Source organism: Lacerta agilis, chromosome 1, assembly GCF_009819535.1.
Source record: "Lacerta agilis isolate rLacAgi1 chromosome 1, rLacAgi1.pri, whole genome shotgun sequence".
Lineage (NCBI taxonomy): Eukaryota > Metazoa > Chordata > Lepidosauria > Squamata > Lacertidae > Lacerta > Lacerta agilis.
This window is the reverse complement of record NC_046312.1, coordinates 99,889,355-99,911,947: the sequence shown is the minus strand read 5'-3', so window position 1 is coordinate 99,911,947 and position 22,593 is coordinate 99,889,355. Positions and strand designations below refer to the sequence as shown.

At 40.4% G+C, this 22,593-nt stretch overlaps 1 protein-coding gene across 2 annotated transcripts; it reads left to right on the top strand.

The window, feature by feature from the left end:
- Positions 1 to 122: 122 nt before the first annotated feature.
- On the top strand, positions 123 to 22,074 carry ORC4 (origin recognition complex subunit 4). Of its 2 annotated transcripts, none has more exons than XM_033164394.1 (14): positions 123 to 264; positions 3,766 to 3,835; positions 5,716 to 5,792; positions 7,296 to 7,386; positions 8,747 to 8,822; positions 13,002 to 13,087; positions 14,067 to 14,115; positions 14,929 to 15,080; positions 15,591 to 15,764; positions 16,822 to 16,908; positions 19,615 to 19,723; positions 21,149 to 21,244; positions 21,333 to 21,400; positions 21,850 to 22,074. In XM_033164394.1, exons 2-14 carry the CDS (start codon positions 3,779 to 3,781, stop codon positions 22,030 to 22,032), a joined length of 1,305 nt encoding a protein of 434 aa, XP_033020285.1. In that variant the 5' UTR covers positions 123 to 264; positions 3,766 to 3,778; the 3' UTR covers positions 22,033 to 22,074. The 2 variants fall into 2 exon arrangements, with proteins under 2 accessions (XP_033020285.1, XP_033020279.1); XM_033164388.1 differs by lacking the exon at positions 123 to 264 and adding an exon at positions 373 to 417.
- Positions 22,075 to 22,593: the final 519 nt, after the last annotated feature.

Genomic DNA, 22,593 nt, shown 5'->3' with positions numbered 1-22,593 from the left:
CCGCAAGCGAACCCGGAAAAGGATTCCGCGAAGGTGGGAGGAGTGAGGGGGGAGGAGAAAAGGGGAGGGGGAAAAAAGAGGAAAAAAAGAGGGGAAACCGGAAATTGCGGGAAGGGAAATCGAGAGGGCAAAGGCGGAAGTAAGCCAATGGGCGGAGGCGAAGAGGAGTAGAGTCTGAGAAAGAGACGCAGGAAACCCGTTGACTCGGAGCCGCTGCGCGTGTAAATAGATCGGCGCCCTCACGCGGGGGGTCACGTGATAGAGGTGCTCGAGCGCGCGGAGGTTGCCGGGAGGGCTCCAAGAGCTTGGCGGCGGGCGCTCGGAGTAACGGAGGTGGGCGGGAGCCGAGAGCGAGAGTGACGGGGGCGGGGGGGGGGAGAGGGGCGCTCGCTCGGGTGTTGCCTGTGAGCGTCGCAGGTAACGGTTGGTCCGGGACGTGGTTTTGAGCAGGGTGGGGGGAAGGTGAGCGCGCGGGAGCTGCGTGGAGGAGGGCGGGGCTCAGTTTAAAATGCCTCACCTTGGCTTCGGGTTTTTTTTGGTGGTGGTGGTGGTTTTTTTTAAAAAACGGGACGGCGGTTCTGAAGCTGTTCAACTGCTCTTGCACCTGCCCTATAAGTAGGGAAGGCGTGTTGGGCTTCTCTTTTCCTCAAGGCGAAATAGTGGTGGGGTGGGGGAATCTGAACGATTTTCTCGCCCCCATTTTTTGTTGTAAAGGAGTAAGGATCTGTAGGTGGGTTGTGAGAACGGGACACGGCCATGGTGTCATTAAGCCCAAGGCAGGATATTAGCAGGGGCGGTTGTTAAATATGCACAATGGGGGGTGGGGGGTGGGGAGAAGCGGCGGGAAGGCTGGACACCCTGGTGGGATATAGCTTCTTCTCTCTGCCTCCAAACGGATAGAGAAACTGTTAAGTATTGAGGACAAATATAGGAATTAGAGGCTGGCTGAGTGTTGACATACGCAAAGTGTATGTAGGTGGCATAAATTGCACATGCATTATTTCTGAAGTGTCTTGACTTTGCTGTATTTGACAGCGCATCCTTCTGTTTCAGCCCTCCACGCTACTTGACACGTGTTGTGTAAATTGCTCCTGCCAGGCTTCCAGTTGAAAATTATAGTGTGTAAGCCCCTCAGGGTAGGGACCTGGTTTCTTGTTCTTTGTAAAGTATCCTGTCTGTTTGGTTAGAGCATTTGCATCCCCACTTCAACCAAAAACAGTTCCCAGAGTGGCTTGTATACAATGAATTAAAACAAGACTGCCCCTGACTAGAGGCTTACCGTCAAAAAACAAATCAGCACACAAGGGGCAGAGATGGAAAAGAGAAAGCTAACTCAGGCACCAATTTAAACTGTAGCTCCTACAGTGACTAGCTAGTATTGAAACAGATTGGTTGGCATCAGAGATGTCTGATGGGGTTGGTGTTTCAGCAGAGCTGATGGGATGAGTCCTACTTCCCATCTCTCCTTCTGAGATAGCCTGATGGAATCTCTGCTTCCAGATAACAGTTGATGGTGCTGTATAAATATAATACAGTGGTGATAAAATTAGAAAGTTATAAACAAAGATCAGGATTGGAGGGCTGTGATATATATAGCCAGCTGGTATGAGATGAGTAAACTTTAGTGGATTGGGTTTGAAATGGAGGTTAAAATGTGGTTGGAGACTGCCTACTATAAAGTCTTCCTTTCTTTTCTAAAGACAAAACTGAATGCAAAAATAGCACTGCAGTAAATTAATCTCTTTATTGTGGCTATCACTACTGCTTTTCAAATACTAGGTTTTTTCTGAGCTATAGGGGCTTGTATCTACTTCTGCTTGTCCCATTGCTTTCTGCATATTGATGTTTGTTCCAATTCAGCAGTAAACAGTCAATTTTCCCCGGGGAAAGCAGTGGGGCAAGCAGAAAACTGTACATAGTCTTAATGTCAGCAACCTGCCTTGGGTTCCATTATGCAAGGTGGGATATAAATTAATAAAATAATTGGTTTAAAGCATCTGGCTGTGTTTTCTTTATTAAAGTATTGATTAAAACTAGGTACATAAGAGTAAGCTGTTGTCTTTTATTGTATTCAGTTAAATAAGGTACTGAAATTTGCATACTTCCCTTCCCAAAATAAGCTTTTAGTCACCACACATTAGAACCCCTGGAACTGGGAGATGGTCCCATATGACTTGCCCTAGCTGTGACTACAGTGGTACCTTGGGTTAAGAACTTAATTCATTCTGGAGGTCCATTCTTAACCTGAAACTGTTCTTAATCTGAGGTACCACCTTAGCTAATGAGGCCTCCCGCTGCTGCAGTGCAATTTCTTTTCTCATCCTGAAGCAATGTTCTTAACCCGAAGTACCACTGTATATTCAACCATGGTTTAACATTATGTGAACAAGATAGCTAATTATATTCTGCCATGTTGTCCACACCAATAAAATGTGGTTAGCAATAATTGTGGTTAGTTTTAAACAAGCCAACTTTAAACTGTTTTTTGCAGCTGTCCTTTTAAAACCACATCTCTGAGCAATATGGCAAACTATGCTGAATTAGAAGTGACTACACAGGAGGAAAGGTTTGAGCCAAAGATTAGGCGTGGCTTGTTATGTTATGCTAAGCTGTGATTGGATGTAATGTTTGAACATAGCTACTGTGCCCATCTCAAGTTTATTTTTGCATAAGGTACTGTTCAGTGATGATCCTAGGGCAACATATGTAAGTAGGAAATTGGGGCTTTGCATCTTGAAGTCATATGCACCTGACATAAGCTCATCTCAGTGTTGTATTAAGCCCAAAACTTGTGAAAGGCTTTTATTCATGATGCACTTAATTATAGGGAAAATAGATATAAAGGCTTAGCTTTGGATTAGCCCAGATCATACATACCCAGGAATCAGACCCCTTTGAGATACTTCAGTATTGTGCCTAGCCCAACATTTTATATTTGTTTGAAATGTGTAGTGTGAATGTTGGGGTATATTGATTGGAGTCCATCGCTTGTTTCAGGGTGAGGATCTCGCAGTCCCAAATGGATCTGTATTTTCCAAAGAAATAATATAATTACTGGAAAGAATTTTTTATTTTATTTTGTTTACACAGACCATGCTTTGGGCAGATGCTGACGTGTACTCTCTCATGCAGTCAGCCAGGTATTGTGAAGTGAGGCACTAGGTAAAGCTATGGTAAGGCTACAAAGCTTCTGCCCTGTTTTATTCCCAAAGTGTCCCTGAGCCGTGCTATGATGGGGCCCAGAGATACTCTGAGGAAATGAGAATAGCAGTAGCTGTTGTGAATGTTTTGCCCTGCACTTCTCTTCTCAGTGGTAGACTGAGTTTCATCACCTGCCCCTACTACTGATTGACCAGCCTGGTAAGTTAATTCTGTCAGTGGGGAAAGCAGCACTGAACATCATTGGACCACTGCAGAGATGATTGGTGGAGCTTAACCTGGCACTGAGAAGAAAAGCACTGGGCAAAGCATCTACACTGTCTTCATTTTTCAGGGATCACTGAGCATCTTACTCAGTACCCCTTCCAACTTGGCACCAGCCCTGCTTGCAAGAAAATGTAGTTTACAACTAAACACAATTTTAAGACTTCTTGCACAGAATAATCTTCCAGTGTCATGCATATGATTTGCAGTGGTCCATAGCTTATTTGGGGACCACAGGTATGCACATTTCAGGCTTCTGTTGCATAAGGAACCATAAAATGATGCAATACCAGTCTTATGTGTGAGGAGGTTCTGCTGTAATGTAAAATGTTTCTCTTTTAGGGCTTGAATCACAATGAGCAAACGTAAGCTAAAGGAGGATAGCTTTACAAATGGAGAATGCATATCAAAGGTTAGTATAATTGCTTGAATAGGAGAGACGAAGTTATAAATGGGGGAGGGTTGCTGACAAGTATGCATGTCCTTGCACATGAGATGTTGATTCTTTTGTGACTCGTATGTACAAATTAGGCATTTGTGGAGAGATAATGTGGATTCAGTCAGTCTCTGTTGTTAAGTGAGTATAAATGTCTCTCACACTCATTTTTTAAATTCTACCAAAACCAATTCTGCTTACCACCTGATTGGATTTGTAAATGCAGCACCAATGCAGTCGCTTACAGCTGCACATACAAACCCAGGTCTTCATGTGTAAACCAGCAAGAACACCCTCAATTCTTGTCTGTGTGCTTAGCCCTTAATCCAGTAAGGGAATCCATGTGTAGAATCCCACTTCCACAATTGCATACTTAATGCTAGATAATTTCTGGAGTGTATATGTGTTTGTGTGTCACGACTAACGTCGTGGCTTCTGCTTGTTAATGTTTTGCTGGGGTGGGGTCATAACTCGGTAGGTAGATCACACGATTTGCTCTGTCCACCAACTTTAGTTCCAAATTTAGTCTCCAGCATCATCAGACAGGACTGGGAAAGATCCTTGTCTGAAACCCCAAAGAGACACTGCCAGTCAGAAAATACATTGCTGAGATAGATGACCAATGGTCTGACTTGGTATATGGCACTTGCAATGTTCCTATGTAACTGCATCCCTACTATATAGAATCCTGGAAATTTGTACTATAACAGAGTGGGGAACATTTTTCAGTCTGAGGGCAAAAGTGGACAGAACAACAATGGAATGCAAGAACTATCAAACTGGTGCTAACAATCCATTTTTATGTAAGGTGATATAGACGTTTATGGCGGAGCAACTGCAGGTGTTTCTAGATGAACTGACTATCTAGATCCAGTGCAATCTGGAATCAGACCTGAGTTTGGGACTAAATCAGCCTTGGTTCCACCAATGGATGGTTTTTTATGAACCATCCCGGACCCTGTGATCGTTGAGGCCCTTCTTCAATCTTCCCCTTCCACTGAAGATCTGGAGAGTTCTGTTCCATTTTTACTTAAGGGCCATGTCCAAAAGTAGCATTGGGAGACTGTTATTTGGGGCCATGGAAGTTACATTATGGGGTCCCCTCGGGTAATATTTTGTTCCCAGTACTATTTAATATCTATATGAAGCTGTTAAGAATGGTCATCAGGAGTCTGGGGGCAAGGTGTCATCAGTATGCTGATTATATCCATCTCTGTTACATCTGAACTGAGATGTTGTTAAAGACCTGGACTAGTGCCTAGATCAGGCATCCCCAAACTGCGGCCCTCCAGATGTTTTGGCTTACAACTCCCATGATCCCTAGCTATCAGGACCAGTGGTCAGGGATGATGGGAATTATAGTCCAAAACATCTGGAGGGCCGAAGTTTGGGGGTGCCTGGCCTAGATGCAGTTAGGCCAGTAAGCAGAGTCTGAATCCTGGGAAGATTGAGGCTTTGTGGGTGGATGGTTCCTGGATATGGGAGATAGGCCGGTTGCCTGCCCTTGTTGGACCTGTACTTTATTAATCTTCCTCCCACTAGAAATCAGGCAAGTACCATCCCTGATAAGTTGCAGACACCTGACCTGATTAAAACTATTTTATTCCATAAGGCATTTTCACCATGAAAGCTTCTTTGATGTTTTAATCTATGATGTTTAATTTATGTTTTATATTCTATGTTTGCATTTTGTAAGCTGTTTTGGGACCCAGAAGGAGAATGGCAAGATATAAATTGTGAAAATAAATCAATAACAAATTTCTAGCTTACTAACTTCCATAGGATAAGAGAAGATTGTTAAATGACAGTTGGTTGTGCTGTGCATAGTTGATGTCTCTATAACTCAATATATGCAGGTACAAAGAATATTGCGTGAAAGGTTCTGTCACCAGAGTCAAAATGGGAAGTTGTTTGGAACTGAGCTTCAATACAAGTAAGGAAACAGTGTATTTATGTTTGTTTCAGATAACCCGTTTACTGATCTTGTGGACTTTAAACTGCAAGTTTAGTAGATATCAAGATTTCAAAGATTTGTTCCCCAAATACAGTGGTACCTCGACTTACGAGTGACTTGACTTACGTATTTTTTGACTTCCAAATCAGTTCCGGAAGCAAAAAAATGGTATCGTGCCGCCGCTTTCCCTTCATAACTCGAAAAATTCAGAAGCGGCAGCACGATACCTCGACTTATGAGGTTTTCAATGCGGTTTTGTCGAATTGCGATTTTTTTTACTGTTCTAAGATAGCGCCTTCGACTTACGAAGATTTCGACTTATGAGGGCGCCTTCAGAACGGATTATCTTCGTAAGCCGAGGTACCACTGTACTGGTTTCTTACCCATCCTCAAAGGGACTCTAAAAAGACTAAAACATATTCACAGGGAGGGAGGAACCAGTGGTTCTTACGGCATACCTCAAATGAAAGCTCTATTTTCATTGGATCATCACAGTGGTTATCATAGTGCCATTGCCCTCCCAGCCTTATTGGATCATTTCACAGAATGTGGTAGAAAAGCAACAGCCATACTTGTCCTGGAATCCTTTTCAGTACAGTCATACCTCATGTTGCGTACGCTTCGTGTTGTGTACGTTCGGGATACGCACTCCCACCCCCCCGGAAGTGTTTTTCGGAGTGCGCGTGACCGCCGGATGCGCAGAACGCTTCTGCGCACTTCGCGCATGGGCAGAAGTGCTCAGATCGTGCAACTTCCGGGTTTTCGGGGTTTTTTCCACGTGCGTTCGAGTTACGCACGCACGTGTTATGCACGGCGACCCGGAACAGATCGTGTGCGTAACCCGGAGTTCCACTGTAGCATGTTCTCAAGTCAGCACTATAGCAGCCATTACATTAAGGAGTATGAGGGGTTCTAATCCTAACACATAATCACTTCACCTTACACGGGGCTCAAAAAGAAGTGTGTAAGGTAGGTACCCATCAGTAAGTAATGTGTTGGTGAAGAGAAGACGGCAGAAACTCCACCATCATTTTAAAAAACTGAATAACCATTGAAATGATATGAGATCAAGCATAAAGCTACTCAAAATTACTCTACTTATTAAAATAAATTTGTACCCAATCTTTTGAACAAGCTTAGAGATATATTTACAGAGCCTATAAATCTAGAGTTAGAATTTGTCAGTAGAGATTACTGTAGTTTTTTTTTAATTAACTGTCCTTTTTTTTCCTTCCAAGAAGAAAGCTAGCTTCTTGAGAATCAGAAAAACATTTAAATAACAAGTGCACAGACAAATGTGTTCTGTTCTATTTCTTAGTGTGTTGTCATAATGTGTTTTCTAGATGGGTAAAGGGAGGTGGGCTGAGACTTTTTAAAAATAATGTGATTTTGTTTCTCTGAGATAAAATTTGATATCTGAAATTATTCCAGGTCTAAAGTTATTTGTATTCCTCATTGTCTCTCTCCTCATCCCTTACTCAGACAATTACTCGAGCTTCTGAAACGTACTGCTATCAATGGTGAAAGCAACTCTGTACTCATTATTGGACCTCGGGGATCAGGGAAGACTCTGGTAATATTTAATTCCATTTAGTTTTTATATGTTGAGCCCCATGTGGAAAGTTTTAACTTAATGTACTGCATGAAAATTATCAGTGAAATTCATTTTCTTTTATATCAAATGCTAGCTTTGTGGTGAGAGGGAAGAAATTTGTTTCATAATGATGTTAAATTGAATTCACCAGCCTATGCATTTTTGGTACATAGAATGCGACTCTCAGAGCCTTTAACCTTGCTTTAACTTATTTAGTTGTGTGCTTTCTTTCAAACATTTGAGATGCTTTAGGTTCTTAATATGCTATTTTATTAGAGTTTCTACCTTTTATTCTACATCTTTTATTCTATATTGATTTTTTGTGTGTCTCTTGACTAGAAAAATCCTTTCTAAACTTCATAAATAAAACTGTTTTCTAACTAAGCTTTACTTTCCAGTTTTGATAGGATTATATCCTATGGTGCTCATCCAGTAAGCGGAGTCTCTTTGAACAAGTATGTTCTCCCCCATCCTCTCCACTTCTCAGGCTGTTCTGAAGGATCCCCATATCCTCTTGGGATTTGAGGAAGATGCAGGGGGATCAATATACCATTGGATGCAAATTTCACTCTTTGGCATGCTTCCTGACTAATACCATCTAGGGAATTGATACTTTGAATCCCTTGCTTCTATTTATTATTATATTTATTTATATCCAATTTTAATGATACAAATCCTTATTTGTAAAACCAAAATAAAACAATGAAGACAATATCAAAAAATACTTGTCAGGATCTTTCCCACAAGCCGCTTACTGGATAGGAGCAAATCTCTACTATTTTTCCTCTGTCATACTGTTGTTGTTGTTTTTCATTTGTTGCAATTATGAAATAACTTTTAAAAGCTGCAACAAATGTTACATTCCACTCGATGCATTGAAATGATTGTGGTTTTAACATGTTCTTTATTGGAAACCAGAAGTAGTCTTAAATCTAAATGAACAATTATTTGTTCAGGTTCAAATGAAACTTTCTATGCACAGAAAGGATTTAAATCCATTGGGAATGCCACAGATAGAAGCAGGAAGATATTTATGGCAGTTTCTTTCTACAGATAACCGTTCTGTCCCAGAGGTTACCCCAGCCCACCAGTACAGAATTTTAGCACCATGGGGTACAGTGGAGTAATAAGTAGAAATTTTCTCTGCTCTAATCAGCTCTCCTCACCCCCGCTCCCAAACCCTGTGCTGGAATCCAGTCCCTTCTATAAACAGATTTTCAATTTTTGCTATTATAATTGTATAATTCATGCCCATAAAAACTTGTTTCAGTTTTAAATCCTGGTACTATGTAGTAAGCATATGGCATAAGAATTTATGTTTTGTTTTATTTCTTCCTAGTTAACATGTCATGTCTTAAAGAAGCTCATGGAAGTAAAGGAAGTAAGAGAAAACACCTTACAAGTTCATTTAAATGGTATGTAATTTGGTCATGTCAGTCGAATTTCCTTGAAGATAGTGCTAATTGAGCCTTGTAATTTTGTACTGATCTATTTCAATTAACCCCCTTCATGGATCACTGCCTTGTCGTGGCGAAGGGGCTTGAATTACTCAGGCAAGCTATGGACAGGTCAAGATGGACAGGTCATAGCGGAGAGTTTGGACCAAACGTGATCCACCTGGAGAAGGAACTGGCAAGCCGCTCCAGTATCCCTGCCAAGAAAACTCCATGGACAAAGACAACAAGCATATAAAAGATATGACGCTGGAAGATGAGCCCCTCAGGTCGGAAGGCGTCCTACTTGTTACTGGGGAAGAGCGGAGGACAAGTACAAGTAGATCCAGAGCTGATGAAACGGCTGGGCCAAAGCCGAAAGGACGCTCAGTTGCGGATATGCCTGGAAGCGAAAGGAAAGTCCAATGCTGTAAAGAAAAGTATTGCATAGGAACCTGGAATGTAAGAACCATGAACCTTGGTAAGCTGGATGTGGTCAAAAATGAGATGGCAAGAATAAACATTGACATCCTAGGCATCAGTGAACTAAAATGGACAGGAATGGGCGAATTCAGTTCGGATGACTATCATATCTACTACTGTGGGCAGGAATCCCGTAAAAGAAATGGAGTGGCCCTCATAGTCAACAAAAGAGTGGCGAAAGCTGTACTGGGATGCAACTTCAAAAATGATAGAATGATCTCGATACGAATCCAAGGCAGTCCTTTTAACATCACAGTAATCCAAGTTTATGCACCAACTACCAGTGCTGAAGAAACCGAAATTGATCAATTCTATGAAGACTTACAACACCTTATAGAAATGACACCAAAGAAGGATGTTCTTCTCATTATAGGGGATTGGAATGCTAAAGTAGGAAGTCAAGAGATAAAAGGAACAACTGGCAAGTTTGGCCTTGGAAATCAAAATGAAGCAGGGCAAAGGCTAATAGAGTTCTGTCAAGAGAACAAGCTGGTCATCACAAACACTCTTTTCCAACAACACAAGAGACGACTCTACACATGGACATCACCAGATGGGCAACATCGAAATCAGATTGATTATATTCTCTGCAGCCAAAGATGGAGAAGCTCTATACACTCAGCAAAAACAAGACCTGGAGCTGACTGTGGCTCAGATCATCAGCTTCTTATAGCAAAATTCCAGCTTAAACTGAAGAAAGTAGGAAAAACCACTGGGCCAGTAAGATTCAATCTAAATCAAATTCCTTATGAATACACAGTTGAAGTGAAGAACAGGTTCAAGGATTTAGATTTGGTGGATAGAGTACCTGAAGAACTGTGGATCGAGGCTCGTAACATTATACAGGAGACAGCAACGAAAACCATCCCAATGAAAAAGAAATGCAAGAAAGCAAAGTGGCTGACCAATGAGGCCTTACAAATAGCGGGGGAGAGAAGACAAGCAAAATGCGAAGGAGATCGTGAAAGATACAGGAAATTGAATGCAGATTTCCAAAGAATAGCAAGGAGAGACAAGAGGGCCTTTCTAAACGAGCAATGCAAAGAAATAGAGGAAAATAACAGAATGGGAAAAACCAGAGATTTATTCAAGAAAATTGGAGATATGAAAGGAACATTTCGTACAAAGATTACCACAATTAAGGACAAAAGTGGAAAGGACCTAACAGAAGCAGAAGACATCAAGAAGAGGTGGCAAGAATACACAGAGGAATTATACCAGAAAGATATGGAGGTCTCATACACCCCAGGAAATGTGGTTGCTGACCTTGAGCCAGACATCCTGGAGAGTGAAGTCAAATGGGCCTTAGAAAGCCTTGCTAACAACAAGGCCAGTGGAAGTGATGATATTCCAGCTGAACTATTTAAAATTTTAAAAGAGGATGCTGTTAAGGTGCTGCACTCAATATGCCAGCAAGTTTGGAAAACTCAGCAGTGGCCAGAGGATTGGAGAAGATCAGTCTACATCCCAATCCCAAAGAAGGGCAGTGCCAAAGAATGCTCCAACTACCGCACAATTGCACTCATTTCACACGCTAGCAAGGTTATGCTTAAAATTCTACAAGGCAGGCTTAAGCAGTATGTGGACCGAGAACTCCCAGAAGTGCAAGCTGGATTTCGAAGGGGCAGAGGAACCAGAGACCAAATTGCAAACATGCGCTGGATTATGGAGAAAGCCAGAGAGTTCCAGAAAAACATCTACTTCTGCTTCATTGATTATGCAAAAGCATTTGACTGTGTCGACCACAGCAAACTATGGCAAGTTCTTAAAGAAATGGGAGTGCCGGATCACCTCATTTGCCTCCTGAGAAATCTCTATGTGGGACAAGAAGCTACAGTTAGAACTGGATATGGAACAACTGATTGGTTCAAAATTGGGAAAGGAGTACGACAAGGCTGTATATTGTCTCCCTGCTTATTTAACTTATATGCAGAATACATCATGCGAAAGGCTGGACTGGATGAATCCCCAACCGGAATTAAGATTGCCGGAAAAAATATCAACAACCTCAGATATGCTGATGATACTACCTTGATGGCAGAAAGTGAGGAAGAATTGAAGAACCTTTTAATGAGGGTGAAAGAAGAGAGCGCAAAATATGGTCTGAAGCTCAACATCAAAAAAACTAAGATCATGGCCACTGGTCCCATCACCTCCTGGCAAATAGAAGGGGAAGAAATGGAGGCAGTGAGAGATTTCACTTTCTTGGGTTCCATGATCACTGCAGATGGTGACAGCAGTCACGAAATCAGAAGACGCCTGCTTCTTGGGAGAAAAGCAATGACAAACCTAGACAGCATCTTAAAAAGCAAAGACATCACCTTGCCGACAAAAGTCCGTATAGTTAAAGCTATGGTTTTCCCAGTAGTAATGTACGGAAGTGAGAGCTGGACCATAAAGAAGGCTGATCGCCGTAGAATTGATGCTTTTGAATTATGGTGCTGGAGGAGACTCTTGAGAGTCCCGTGGACTGCAAGAAGATCAAACCTATCCATTCTCAAAGAAATCAGCCCTGAGTACTCACTAGAAGGACAGATCCTGAAGTTGAGGCTCCAGTACTTTGGCCACCTCATGAGAAGAGAAGAATCCCTAGAAAAGACCCTGATGTTGGGAAAGATGGAGGGCACAAGGAGAAGGGGACGACAGAGGATGAGATGGTTGGACAGTGTTCTTGAAGCTACTAACATGAGTTTGGCCAAACTGCGAGAGGCAGTGAAGGATAGGCGTGCCTGGCGTACTCTGGTCCATGGGGTCACGAAGAGTCGGACACGACTGAACGACTGAACAACAACAACAATTTCAATTAACAGTTGCAAGGAATTGTACTTCTTGTAGCCATAGTATCTACTGGCAGCAGAGATAGAATTGTACGTAAAAGCTCTATGAAAAGCTATGTTAACATAAAAGCCATGTTAACATAGGGCAGCTTTATGAAAACCAAGTATATAGCATCTTGTGAGCAGACATCCACATGTGCAATGGAATTTCTATTATCCACCCTGCACCCCTGTTGCAAGTCTGCTGCAGATGATCCCCTAACCACCCAGGATAGATTGCCAGGAGCAGGCTACAGAGGGAGAAGAGAAAAGGAAAGTCATGGTGCATAAGTGGAAGTTCATCCTGTTCACACATGGAAGTTGGATACTACCATATATTATCAGTTTTAACAATGGGTTGCTTTAAAGGGTTGAGAATATGCCATGCAATCAAGATTCAACAACTTACTGTTTAGCACAAACCATAGTTTGTTGTCAATCTGAACAGGCAAACAGGTTTGCACTTTCCTTCCAAGAATTGCAAACCCTGCCATAGTCTGTAGGTCTTGTTCAAGGGGCATGTACAAACCATGGCTATGGTTTTTTTCTAGACAGGATCTGAATGTGTGAGATGAAGGAGTTGGAGAAGAGTATGCAAGCTCAAGGCTCACTCATATAATAGCAAACAAGGCTTTGTTGCACTTGAACTGGCTAGCTTTCATCATTCTGAAACTTAAGGATCCAGTGCATCTTTGAGAAAAATGAGCATGTGATCCTTGGAGACTTAATGACATTTCTAAAATTTGCTTTGGCTGCTACTATTTTTTGAAATATAAAATGCATTCTTTTTTCTGTCTTTCTAGTGGGGTTTATAGAATTTCCAGATCTAGAATATTATCATGTATTTGCAATTGTCTTCTAGGGTTATTACAGACCAATGATAAAATTGCTCTTAAGGAGATTACAAGACAGCTAAATCTAGAAAATGTGGTTGGAGATAAAGTTTTTGTAAGTAAAACATTTAGCTGTAGTTAAAAATATATAGTCCACATTGTTGTACTACATCCATGCAAACTCAGTTCTCCCTTTAAGATTTCTTAGACTGCAACACAACCAACTGGGTTATTATTTAATTATTTATTTAATTGCTTATTGTTATGCTCCCACTTAACTGAAGGCAGAAAAAATGTCATCATTCCTATGTTGTCCCTCCTCTTTAGTGACTTTTCCCCCCTGTCCTTGCTTGAAGCAGGTCTTTATATAGCGTGTGCTCTTCTGGCTTTATTTTACTACCTTTTGTTTGCATATGTGTTTCCCAGTAGTTTTTACTGTGGTTTGTTCCTTGGGTGTTCATTTTAGGTTAAGTTTTTACTCCAAATTCTCATTTGTTTCTTCTCTTGCCTTTTCTATGATGTTTTAACACCTGCTTCTAATTCTTTACTGCTAATTGGTTTCATATTTAATTACTTCTGGTTAATCTTCCTCTGTTTTAGCCATTATTATTATTATTATTATTATTATTATTATGCTGCCCAGCTGACTGAGTTGCCCCACTTTGAATGGTTCCCAACAAAATAATAAAAGCACTATAAAACAGCCATTAAAAACTTCCCTGTAGAGGGCTGTCGTCACATGTCTTCTAAAAGTCATATAGTTATTTATCTGTTTATCCCCTGCAACTGATTATTCCGCTGTAATTACGCTTTGTAGAAGCTGTTGCATTTTTTTTTTTTGCAATAGCATACACTTCTACAAAATACAATGGATGGGATTTTGGGGGTGTTCTGGGGGTCCCCCCACCAAAGAAAAGCCAATTTCACGTGGTGCAATGGTGGCAGGAGGAGAGTGGGAAAGCCCTGCTGCACAAAATGGAATGTTTGTACATGGGTTCTGCTTATAGGCACTCATTTGGTGAATCCTGCTACATGTTTTTTATTTTAAAGCTTAATATCTACCAGATAATCATTCAGATGTTGTTATCTTTTAGGGTAGTTTTGCAGAAAACCTCACATTTCTTCTTGAAGCATTAAAGAGAGGTAAACATATTTTCTTGGTGATTAATAACACATTATTGGGGGTTAATGACAAACACTATGACCTACTCCATCCAGATTACTAACTGGTATCCATTAGCATTTCTACAACCCCTCTTTTAAAGCAGCTGCACTGGTTGGTTGCACTGGTTGCCAGTTTGTTTGCAGGCACAGTTCAAGCTGCACACTTTGGTATTTAAAGCTCTAAGCAACTTAGGCCCCAAATATCTTACAGCCTGACTCCTTCTCTACTGTCTCCTCCTCCTCTCAGACCATTGAGATCAGCAGAGGAGCCCCTCTTGGTATTTCTGTGTCCCTCAGAGGTTTGCAATTGGCCACTAGGGAGTAGGTATTCTCTGTGGTAGCCGCTAAATTATGGAATTCTCTCCCCATTGAGGTGCATCTATCATCCTTGTGGTACAATTTTCACCTTATGCTGAAGATGTGCCTCTTTACCCTGATCTTTGTAACTTTATTCTCTGTTTTTTTATATTGTAGTTCCATTGTTGCATTAAATATTAGTATCATTCTATTTTAAATTGTATCGTTGTTTTGTTACAACCCTCCCTGGGACCTTATGGTGAAGGGTGCGTAAGAAAATCTGTAACTTAAATACTGCAGTTATGGAACTAAAGTGAAATGTTAGGTGGCTTTGCCTTCTTCCAATGAATTGGAAGTTCTTGCTAAATTGCAAGTTATGTTACAGTTCTTTCAGTTGCTTGCAAAGAGATACCTGTTGAGCTAGTGGAAGTCTTTGTGCAGAACCATTTAGTTGAATTGGGCCCCTAATATTTACCCGTTTGTTTTATGTATTAGGTGACCGTGCTCACAGTTGCCCAGTGCTGTTCATCCTAGATGAGTTTGATCTGTTTGTTCATCATAAGAACCAGACTTTGCTGTATAACCTCTTTGATGTGTCCCAGTCAGCACAGACACCTATAGCTGTTGTTGGTCTGACTTGTAGACTGGTAAAATGAATTTAGTTTTCTCTTACTATATGTCGCCACCAGTGCATGTAAATTCAGATGATGACTAGTAAAGATGCTTCTCTTTAATTGGCTAGAGACCCTGTGCAGGGAAAAGTAAGAGACTTTTAGGGATTGTGAATCATTTTCATTACTAAATAAAGAATGCTACTTTAACCACACTTAGTAGAACTTCCTGTGTGCGCTACTGGAGTTGAAATGGCTTAGTTGCGTAATACTGCTAATAGTATTCGTGTTGGTTGAAAAGATTCTGTTCCTCTTCTAATGAGGGTTGATTGAGAAATCTTAACTTGAAATACCTGTTCAAATAATCATTTTTAATAGGTAATACAATTCAGATAAAAATATTTTAAATAAGTTGCCAACACTGGTATGCCTAATAAACTGAAAACTAACCTAGATATTTGATAGTAACTGAGATAAAAGTAAAAAAGTTATCTAGCAATTGATATGTTTTCTTATGTTTCTGTTCTGTTTGCAATTTTTCACTAGGACATTCTAGAACTCATGGAGAAGAGAGTGAAGTCAAGATTTTCACACCGGCAAATATACTTAATGAATTCATTTGATTTTAAAAAATATCTGAATATTTGTAAAGAACAGTTATCCCTACCTGCAGAATTTCCAGAAAAGTCTTTTATTCAGAAATGGAATAAGAATGTACAGGTAATTGAAATAATAATAATCAATAAATTGAAATTTCTTGCTGAAGATCTTCAAACAAACTGCTGGGTAACAGCGCTTATACAACTTTAAAAAGTAATGCATTGGAATGTACTTATTCGAGTAGAAATTAGGATCCAAGTTATTCTGTTTTCAGATTTCCTGTTCTGTTAGTACACAGACTTCCACCTATGAAATGGAAATTTTCCCTCCTCTTCCTTGCAAACGCCCCTCAAAATCAGCTCTGGATAGTTTAGGGACCCCTGGAGCAGATTTTGGAATTGCAGGGGAGGAGAGGAAAAGGAAGTATTGTTGTGTGAGCAGAGTTCTGTGTATAAGCCATCATTTTTAATTTTAAAAGGAGTAGAAAAATTGCATATCAAGTATTACTTGAAGGTATTTTATTGCTTTCCTACATTCTGTTTTCAAAACCAGCCACCAAGTACATCTAGCACTGGTATCTGCCTCTGTAATTAAAAATTTGTTTGAAAATTGCAATACTAGATTGTAAAGATCTCGAACACTATTACAAAGAGCAAACAGGTACATAACCCCCCCCCCCCAAAAGTGAGATGAATTAGTACATAGTGACATCATCCTATAAACTTCTGCCCAGTTTCAACTGGGCAGAAGAAAACAGTTTTTATTAGTATTTTAGTACTTGCTTTGAAAGGTGATTGAGAGCAAAGTTTTCATCCAAGTGGTCCATCAAACCCAAATAACTATTGTACTAGTCATTGGCCATGACAAATCTGAATAAAAAATAAATACAAGCAAAAAGGATGCCACACCACAAATAATAGTCTCTATTTAGATCTCTGTGTCTCCCTTACAGTTCACTACCGTATGGTCCAGCGTCTTATTTCTGATCTTTTTGTTAAAGCAAACCACATGGTTTGCTTTTGATAAATTATAACAGATTATATTCTTGTGATCTTCCCTGAATCACTTTGTGTTATCTTATCAACTGTGTTATCCTACCAACTGTATAAAAATGTTTTAGGTGTATTAAGACGAGTAGATTGCTTAAAAATTATTGATTTTGAAAATAATATTTTAGTCTCTCTTAGAAGACCAAAAGGTGCAAGATGTACTGCAAAATCAATTCCATTATAGTAAAGATCTGCGGTCTCTCTTCACGTTGTTGGTAAGATCTTGGCACGTTTATTTCTGACTCACATTTTACTGCTATTCATGGAAATAAACTGATACTTCTAGTTACGAATGGAGTTAATACAACTACTATATAAAAGAAAACGAATATGGAAACGAATATGTTCTGATGCAGCATACTGGCTTAGCCCTTTTCTAGTGGTAAATGTTTATCTGAGGATGGGATCCAGAGTTCACTCTTGCCGCCATCAGTATTCCCTGAGCAGAGTTCCACTCAGGAGATGCACTTAAGGGCGGAAGGTGATTACTCCTCCTGTAGCTCATAGCAACACTTCTCCGTAGAGCAGTGTGGAAAGTCTGTGCCTTTTAATTAAGTTCTAATAAAATTCTACAAGTCCAGCTTCAGTGATGTACTTGTGAGTCAAACCGCTTCAAGATTTTGATGGCAATAAATACAGAGAAGTCTTAAAATAATGTACAGTTTTATTTGCTAATGATCACAGCCATTGCTTGTGCAGTACAAGGCTCCTTGTTGACTATCATGGCATTTATTATGCTTGGTGTGTCTTACTGTCTTACGAGCCCCCTCCTGACCACTGGAAGGACCTGTATACAGTTAGGAATGTTAAATAAAGGTAAAGGGACCCCTGACCATTAGGTCCAGTCAGGTCTGACTCTGGGGTTGTGGCGCTCATCTCGCGTTACTGGCCGAGGGAGCCGGCGTACAGCTTCCGGGTCATGTGGCCAGCATGACAAAGCCGCTTCTGGCGAACCAGAGCAGTGCACGGAAATGCCATTTACCTTCCCGCCGGAGCGGTACCTATTTATCTACTTGCACTTTTGACGTGCTTTCGAACTGCTAGTTGGGCAGGAACTGGGACCGAGCAACGGGAGCTCACCCCATCACAGGGATTCGAACTGCTGACCTTCTGATCAGCAAGCCCTAGGCTCTGTGGTTTAACCCACAACACCACCTGCGTCCCGGAATGTTAAATATTTGCCCTTTATTCTGTTTTATATATTCTGACTGCAGGATTTGGGTTCAGAAACTGTGTAGAGAAACAAGTTTATTAAGGTTCTGTCTCTGGCCTGGTTTGAATATAACATTCCAGGCTCTATCAACCATTTCTTAGGAAGCCAGGGACCCATGTCATGCCCCCATGCTTGTCTCTTGCCCCTCCTCTCTGCCTGCATACTAGCTTTAGTGAGGATATATTGGTTTCTTCTAAACAAGAAATATTTGTTAAGTCTGAAAGAGGAAATTCTGCTTTAAAACCAGATTTACTGTTTGGTGTTGGCAGTATGCAAAGTGGGTTAACTCCTGCTTGCTCATAAGGCATAGAATCGTGTGACTTGGCTTTTTGTACTATTCCCTCTCCAAAGGAGTTCTTCTCCATTTCTTCCCTACCTTTCAAAAGGAGCAAATGTGACATTCCTCTCTCCAAAGGAAACCCCTGCCCCAAGACCAACACTTTGTTTTCCGCAGGGAAGTTTCTATCGTGGGGAGAGCTCTATGGCATGTTCCTTCATCATGGTACAGTGACTTCACCCACCGAAGGTCTTGCATAGCTTTTACATATTATACCTTAGATATCTTCAACACTACACAAGTCATGGAGTGTTGGTAATGTGCGAGTTTTTTCTGGTTGGTGTGTGGAAGTATTCAAGACCATATCTTTACTAAAATGTGCATATTTTCAACTGGGAGCCCTCACCCTTATGGGTGGCCATCACCTTGTTCAAAATTGCACCACAAGAGGTCTTTACCTCTTCAATTCCTCCATCACAACCCAGTATTCCCTTAACTTCCTTCTATAACTTTATTTTTCTGCTACAGTATTGGCCATGGTCTCAAACTTGGGAAGGACCTTCAGAGAGGGCATAGTGCCAAAAAGCCCAGTCACATGATTCTCTGCCTATTTACAAAATAGGAGTTCACAGACCAACCAGAAAGAACCTTCACTTGTAAGTACCAATTTTCCAATCTCCACGCTGCAAACATTAAATTTTAATGTTTGGAAAGAGAAGTGGCTGAATTACAACTAATCACCAAACTTAAAACCACGAGAAACCTGGTCTGAACAAAGACATTGGATTCTTATCTCATTATACATAACAAAGCTATCTTTAGCCATCTTACCTCTTGCCTTTCCCTGCAAGACTAATTACAGCCGTTAAGAGTCGTCAACAGGTTTTCCACACCTATCAACTGATCACCCATTCCCACCACCCTTCTGAGCAATACCCCTCCCCACTCCCTCACTATATTTAAGGATCTGGTGACTTCTGTTTCAGTGTATCTGAAGAAGTGTGCATGCACACGAAAGCTCATACCAGGAACAAACTCAGTTGGTCTCTAAGGTGCTACTAGAAAGAATTTTCGATTTTGTTTTGATTAAATTTTTTAAGAGTAGTCCTCTTTATAATGCAGCCAAATTGGACTTAAATCCATCTAAGTTGTTCTTGGTCTGATAAAACATTGTATTACTTTTTCTGATTGCCTCCTGAGCATTGTGTGTTGTTTCCAAAATTACTTCTATTTCAAAGAGTAAAATTAGTAGGTGTAAAATCATCAAAGATCCTAAAAATGGATGTTGCAATCAATATATAGCCCTGTAGGATGGATTCTGCAGTAATACTCTCAGTTGAATGTTACAAAATATTTTGTATTGTAAATAATTATAGATGCTTTATAATGATTTTAAGTCATTAAATATTTAATTTTTTATTTTGTCTTCAGATGCTTGCTTCAAGTAGTATAACTGTGTCTCACCCATATATCAATGCGTCAGACCTTCTTGAAGCAGGCAAACACTGCAGAATGGACTCTAAAGCGAATATTGTACATGGTAAGATGACAATGTGTACTTACTATCTTAAATTATGTGAGCAAGTTCTGAAATGCACTTTATGTACTTTCTTTGTTTCAATTGGAACATCACACCCCAAATAATGCTTTGAAGCATGTTCTGCAGTTGGGTGTTTCTCCCTCTGCTCACTTGCTCTTCATCCAGATTCTCAGGGATGACTGAAGTGGGCACTAAATGCACCGTTTGTTGAGGATAGTCTTTAATCTTGACACTGCCACACAGCATCAGACATGTCTCAGTGGTAGATCATAAATATTGGGGAGGTGGAATAAGGCAGTGTTTTAAGTATGCTGTTGCCAATGAGTTTATGGCTTTATATTTAATAATAGTAAGACCTCAAGAGAGTGCTGGCAACCTGTGCAACTCCTGCAACACAGGTGTTATACCAGATGTGGGTACCAGTGGCCAGGAGCGACTGGGTTGCAAAATTTGGCACCAACTGCAGCTTCCAAACCTCCATGGTCACACAAAATAGAATGCGTTACAGTGCTTGATCTTTCAGGTTACCACTGCTTCAGCCACCATAGTCAAGCTATCTCAATCCAGGAATGGCTGGTAAAAGGCTTTCTGAGCCACAGAAGAAACCTAAGCCTCAAGCATTAAGCCTAGATCCAGAATAATGCCTCCCCACCAAAAAGACCACATAGCTGCTAGTGTGGTGTAGTGGTTAAGAGTGGTAGACTCGTAATCTGACTGGTAGACTTGTAATCTGGTGAACCGGGTTTGCGTCTCCGCTCCTCCACATGCATCTGCTGGGTGACCTTGGGCTAGTCACGCTTCTTTGAAGTCTCTCAGCCCCACTCACCTCACAGAGTGTTTGTTGTGGGGGAGGAAGGGAAAGGAGAATGTTAGCCGCTTTGAGACTCCTTCGGGTAGTGATAAAGCGGGATATCAAATCCAAACTCCTCCTCCTCCTCCTTCTTCTTTAGAAGGAAATGCAGGCTGCTCACAGCTCCAGACAATGAAACCACTCAACCACAGTGCTTCTGTTTTGCTAGAATTTAAGCTCAGTTTATTGGCCCTCATCAAACCCATACTGCATCCAGGAAGTAGTCCAGAATTTTCACAGCCTCAGCTGTCTGCTATAAGTCAGAAGTCTCTGAACCATCTGGGAAAGCTTCACTGGCCAACAACTACAGGATACAACGTACCCAGAGAGTGGGGCAGGTCCTACCCTACCCAACAAGTTGTCACCTTGGGGTAAAACCATGTTAGTCTCAGGATTATAATTGACCAATAGACTTCCTTTCCTTTATTTGATTTAAAGTCAGCTTTCCTTTTGAAAGCTTGAAGGAAGAAATAATAAAAATAGTTTCAAATAGCTGTTAACATTTTAGATTAGACATTTTAAAAGCTATACTACCATGAAAATAGCTATTAAGAATTGTCTTCTTTCTCTAATAGGTCTGTCTGTGTTGGAACTCTGCCTCATAATAGCCATGAAACATTTAAATGATACTTATGAAGGAGAACCATTTAATTTTCAGATGGTTTATAATGGTAAGGTGACATCAGATTCGTTACAAAATGCGTAGTTTATTACCTCTAAAACAAAAGTGTAATGTAATTTGTATTTTTTTTAATGTAGAGTACCAGAGGTTTGTACAGAGGAAGGCACACACAGTGTACAGTTTTGAGAAACCTGTTGTTATGAAGGTATGTACTTTACTACATTCTTGAAAGCTTCTGTTTTAGTGCCACAGGAGCCAAATAGTTTAAAATAAGATTGATAGAAGAACTGAAACTGTGAGATTTAGCTCCCATTTTTTAAAAAAAAGATATTCTAAAATGTTTTAGGCTTGTATGCATTACATAGGTCTTAAGTCTTTCTATTACTGTATTTGGTACTCTGCTGCCCTCTAGTGAACATTGTATGCATACATGTAGCTTTTATGCTGCAAATGAGTTTTTTGTGACGGAGGTTCTGTTTTAGAAAATGAAACTAAACAGCCTAAAATAGAGATAAGATTTTGCTGCATCTTAATTCTTATTCAGTAGTAAACTCTAATCTAAAATATCTGTAACTGCAAATTATGTTGAATTTCCCTGTGGATGATGGGAAAATATTTTAATGATGATTTGTTTGCATTTTTTTTTATTTGTAGGCTTATGAACACTTGCTCCATCTTGAATTGATAAAACCTGTAGAAGGACCATCTATGTGCACACAGAGAGAATACTTGCTAATGAATCTTCTTTTGGACAACAACCAGATTATGGATGCTCTGCAGGTTTACCCAAATTGCCCAACTGATGTAAAGCAATGGGCTACATCTTCAGTAAATTGATTGTGGATTTGAGATATTTGATGAGATTCTGGAACGTGGTACTTGGTTACAAATAAACCAGATGAAAAATCAGTGTTATCTATTGAAAGACGACATTTAAAAATGTTCTTCAGCTGCCCAATGTACTTGATTAAAAAGTGTCTCCCTCTTTTCTTTGGTTTATTTGTTAATATTTCCAAAGAAGTGGGTTTTGATCTGCAACAGAAATCCAATTTTCTGGGTGATACCCAAATTGGAGTGAATTCATTCACTTGAGCATGACTGAGTCTGTTGCAGTGGATCTACTCTGCATATGACTAGCATTGCATACAGTCTGGTGTTTACATAAGGGAATAAGGGCAGATTTTGTTTATAACAATAGGCACGCCTCACAAACACTGTTATATTGCGTCTTTGACAAGGGAGTGTGTAGCAGCCACATACATAACAAAAGGCATCAGGCTTGTTTACACTGTTATAAACAAAATCTGCCCTTATTCCCTTATGGGGTACACAAGAGCCCTTATAGAGTCCTTTGTAGGTTCTCCATCGGTAGGAGAAAATAACAGACACCAACCAGAG

Excerpts from the sequence above, each read along its gene's own strand:
- ORC4 (XM_033164394.1), top strand. The coding sequence starts at position 3,779 with ATGAGCAAACGTAAGCTAAAGGAGGATAGCTTTACAAATGGAGAATGC. Across the intron at positions 7,387-8,746 it reads GGGGATCAGGGAAGACTCTG|TTAACATGTCATGTCTTAAA; the intron begins GTAATATTTAAT and ends ATTTCTTCCTAG. Across the intron at positions 8,823-13,001 it reads CTTACAAGTTCATTTAAATG|GGTTATTACAGACCAATGAT; the intron begins GTATGTAATTTG and ends ATTGTCTTCTAG.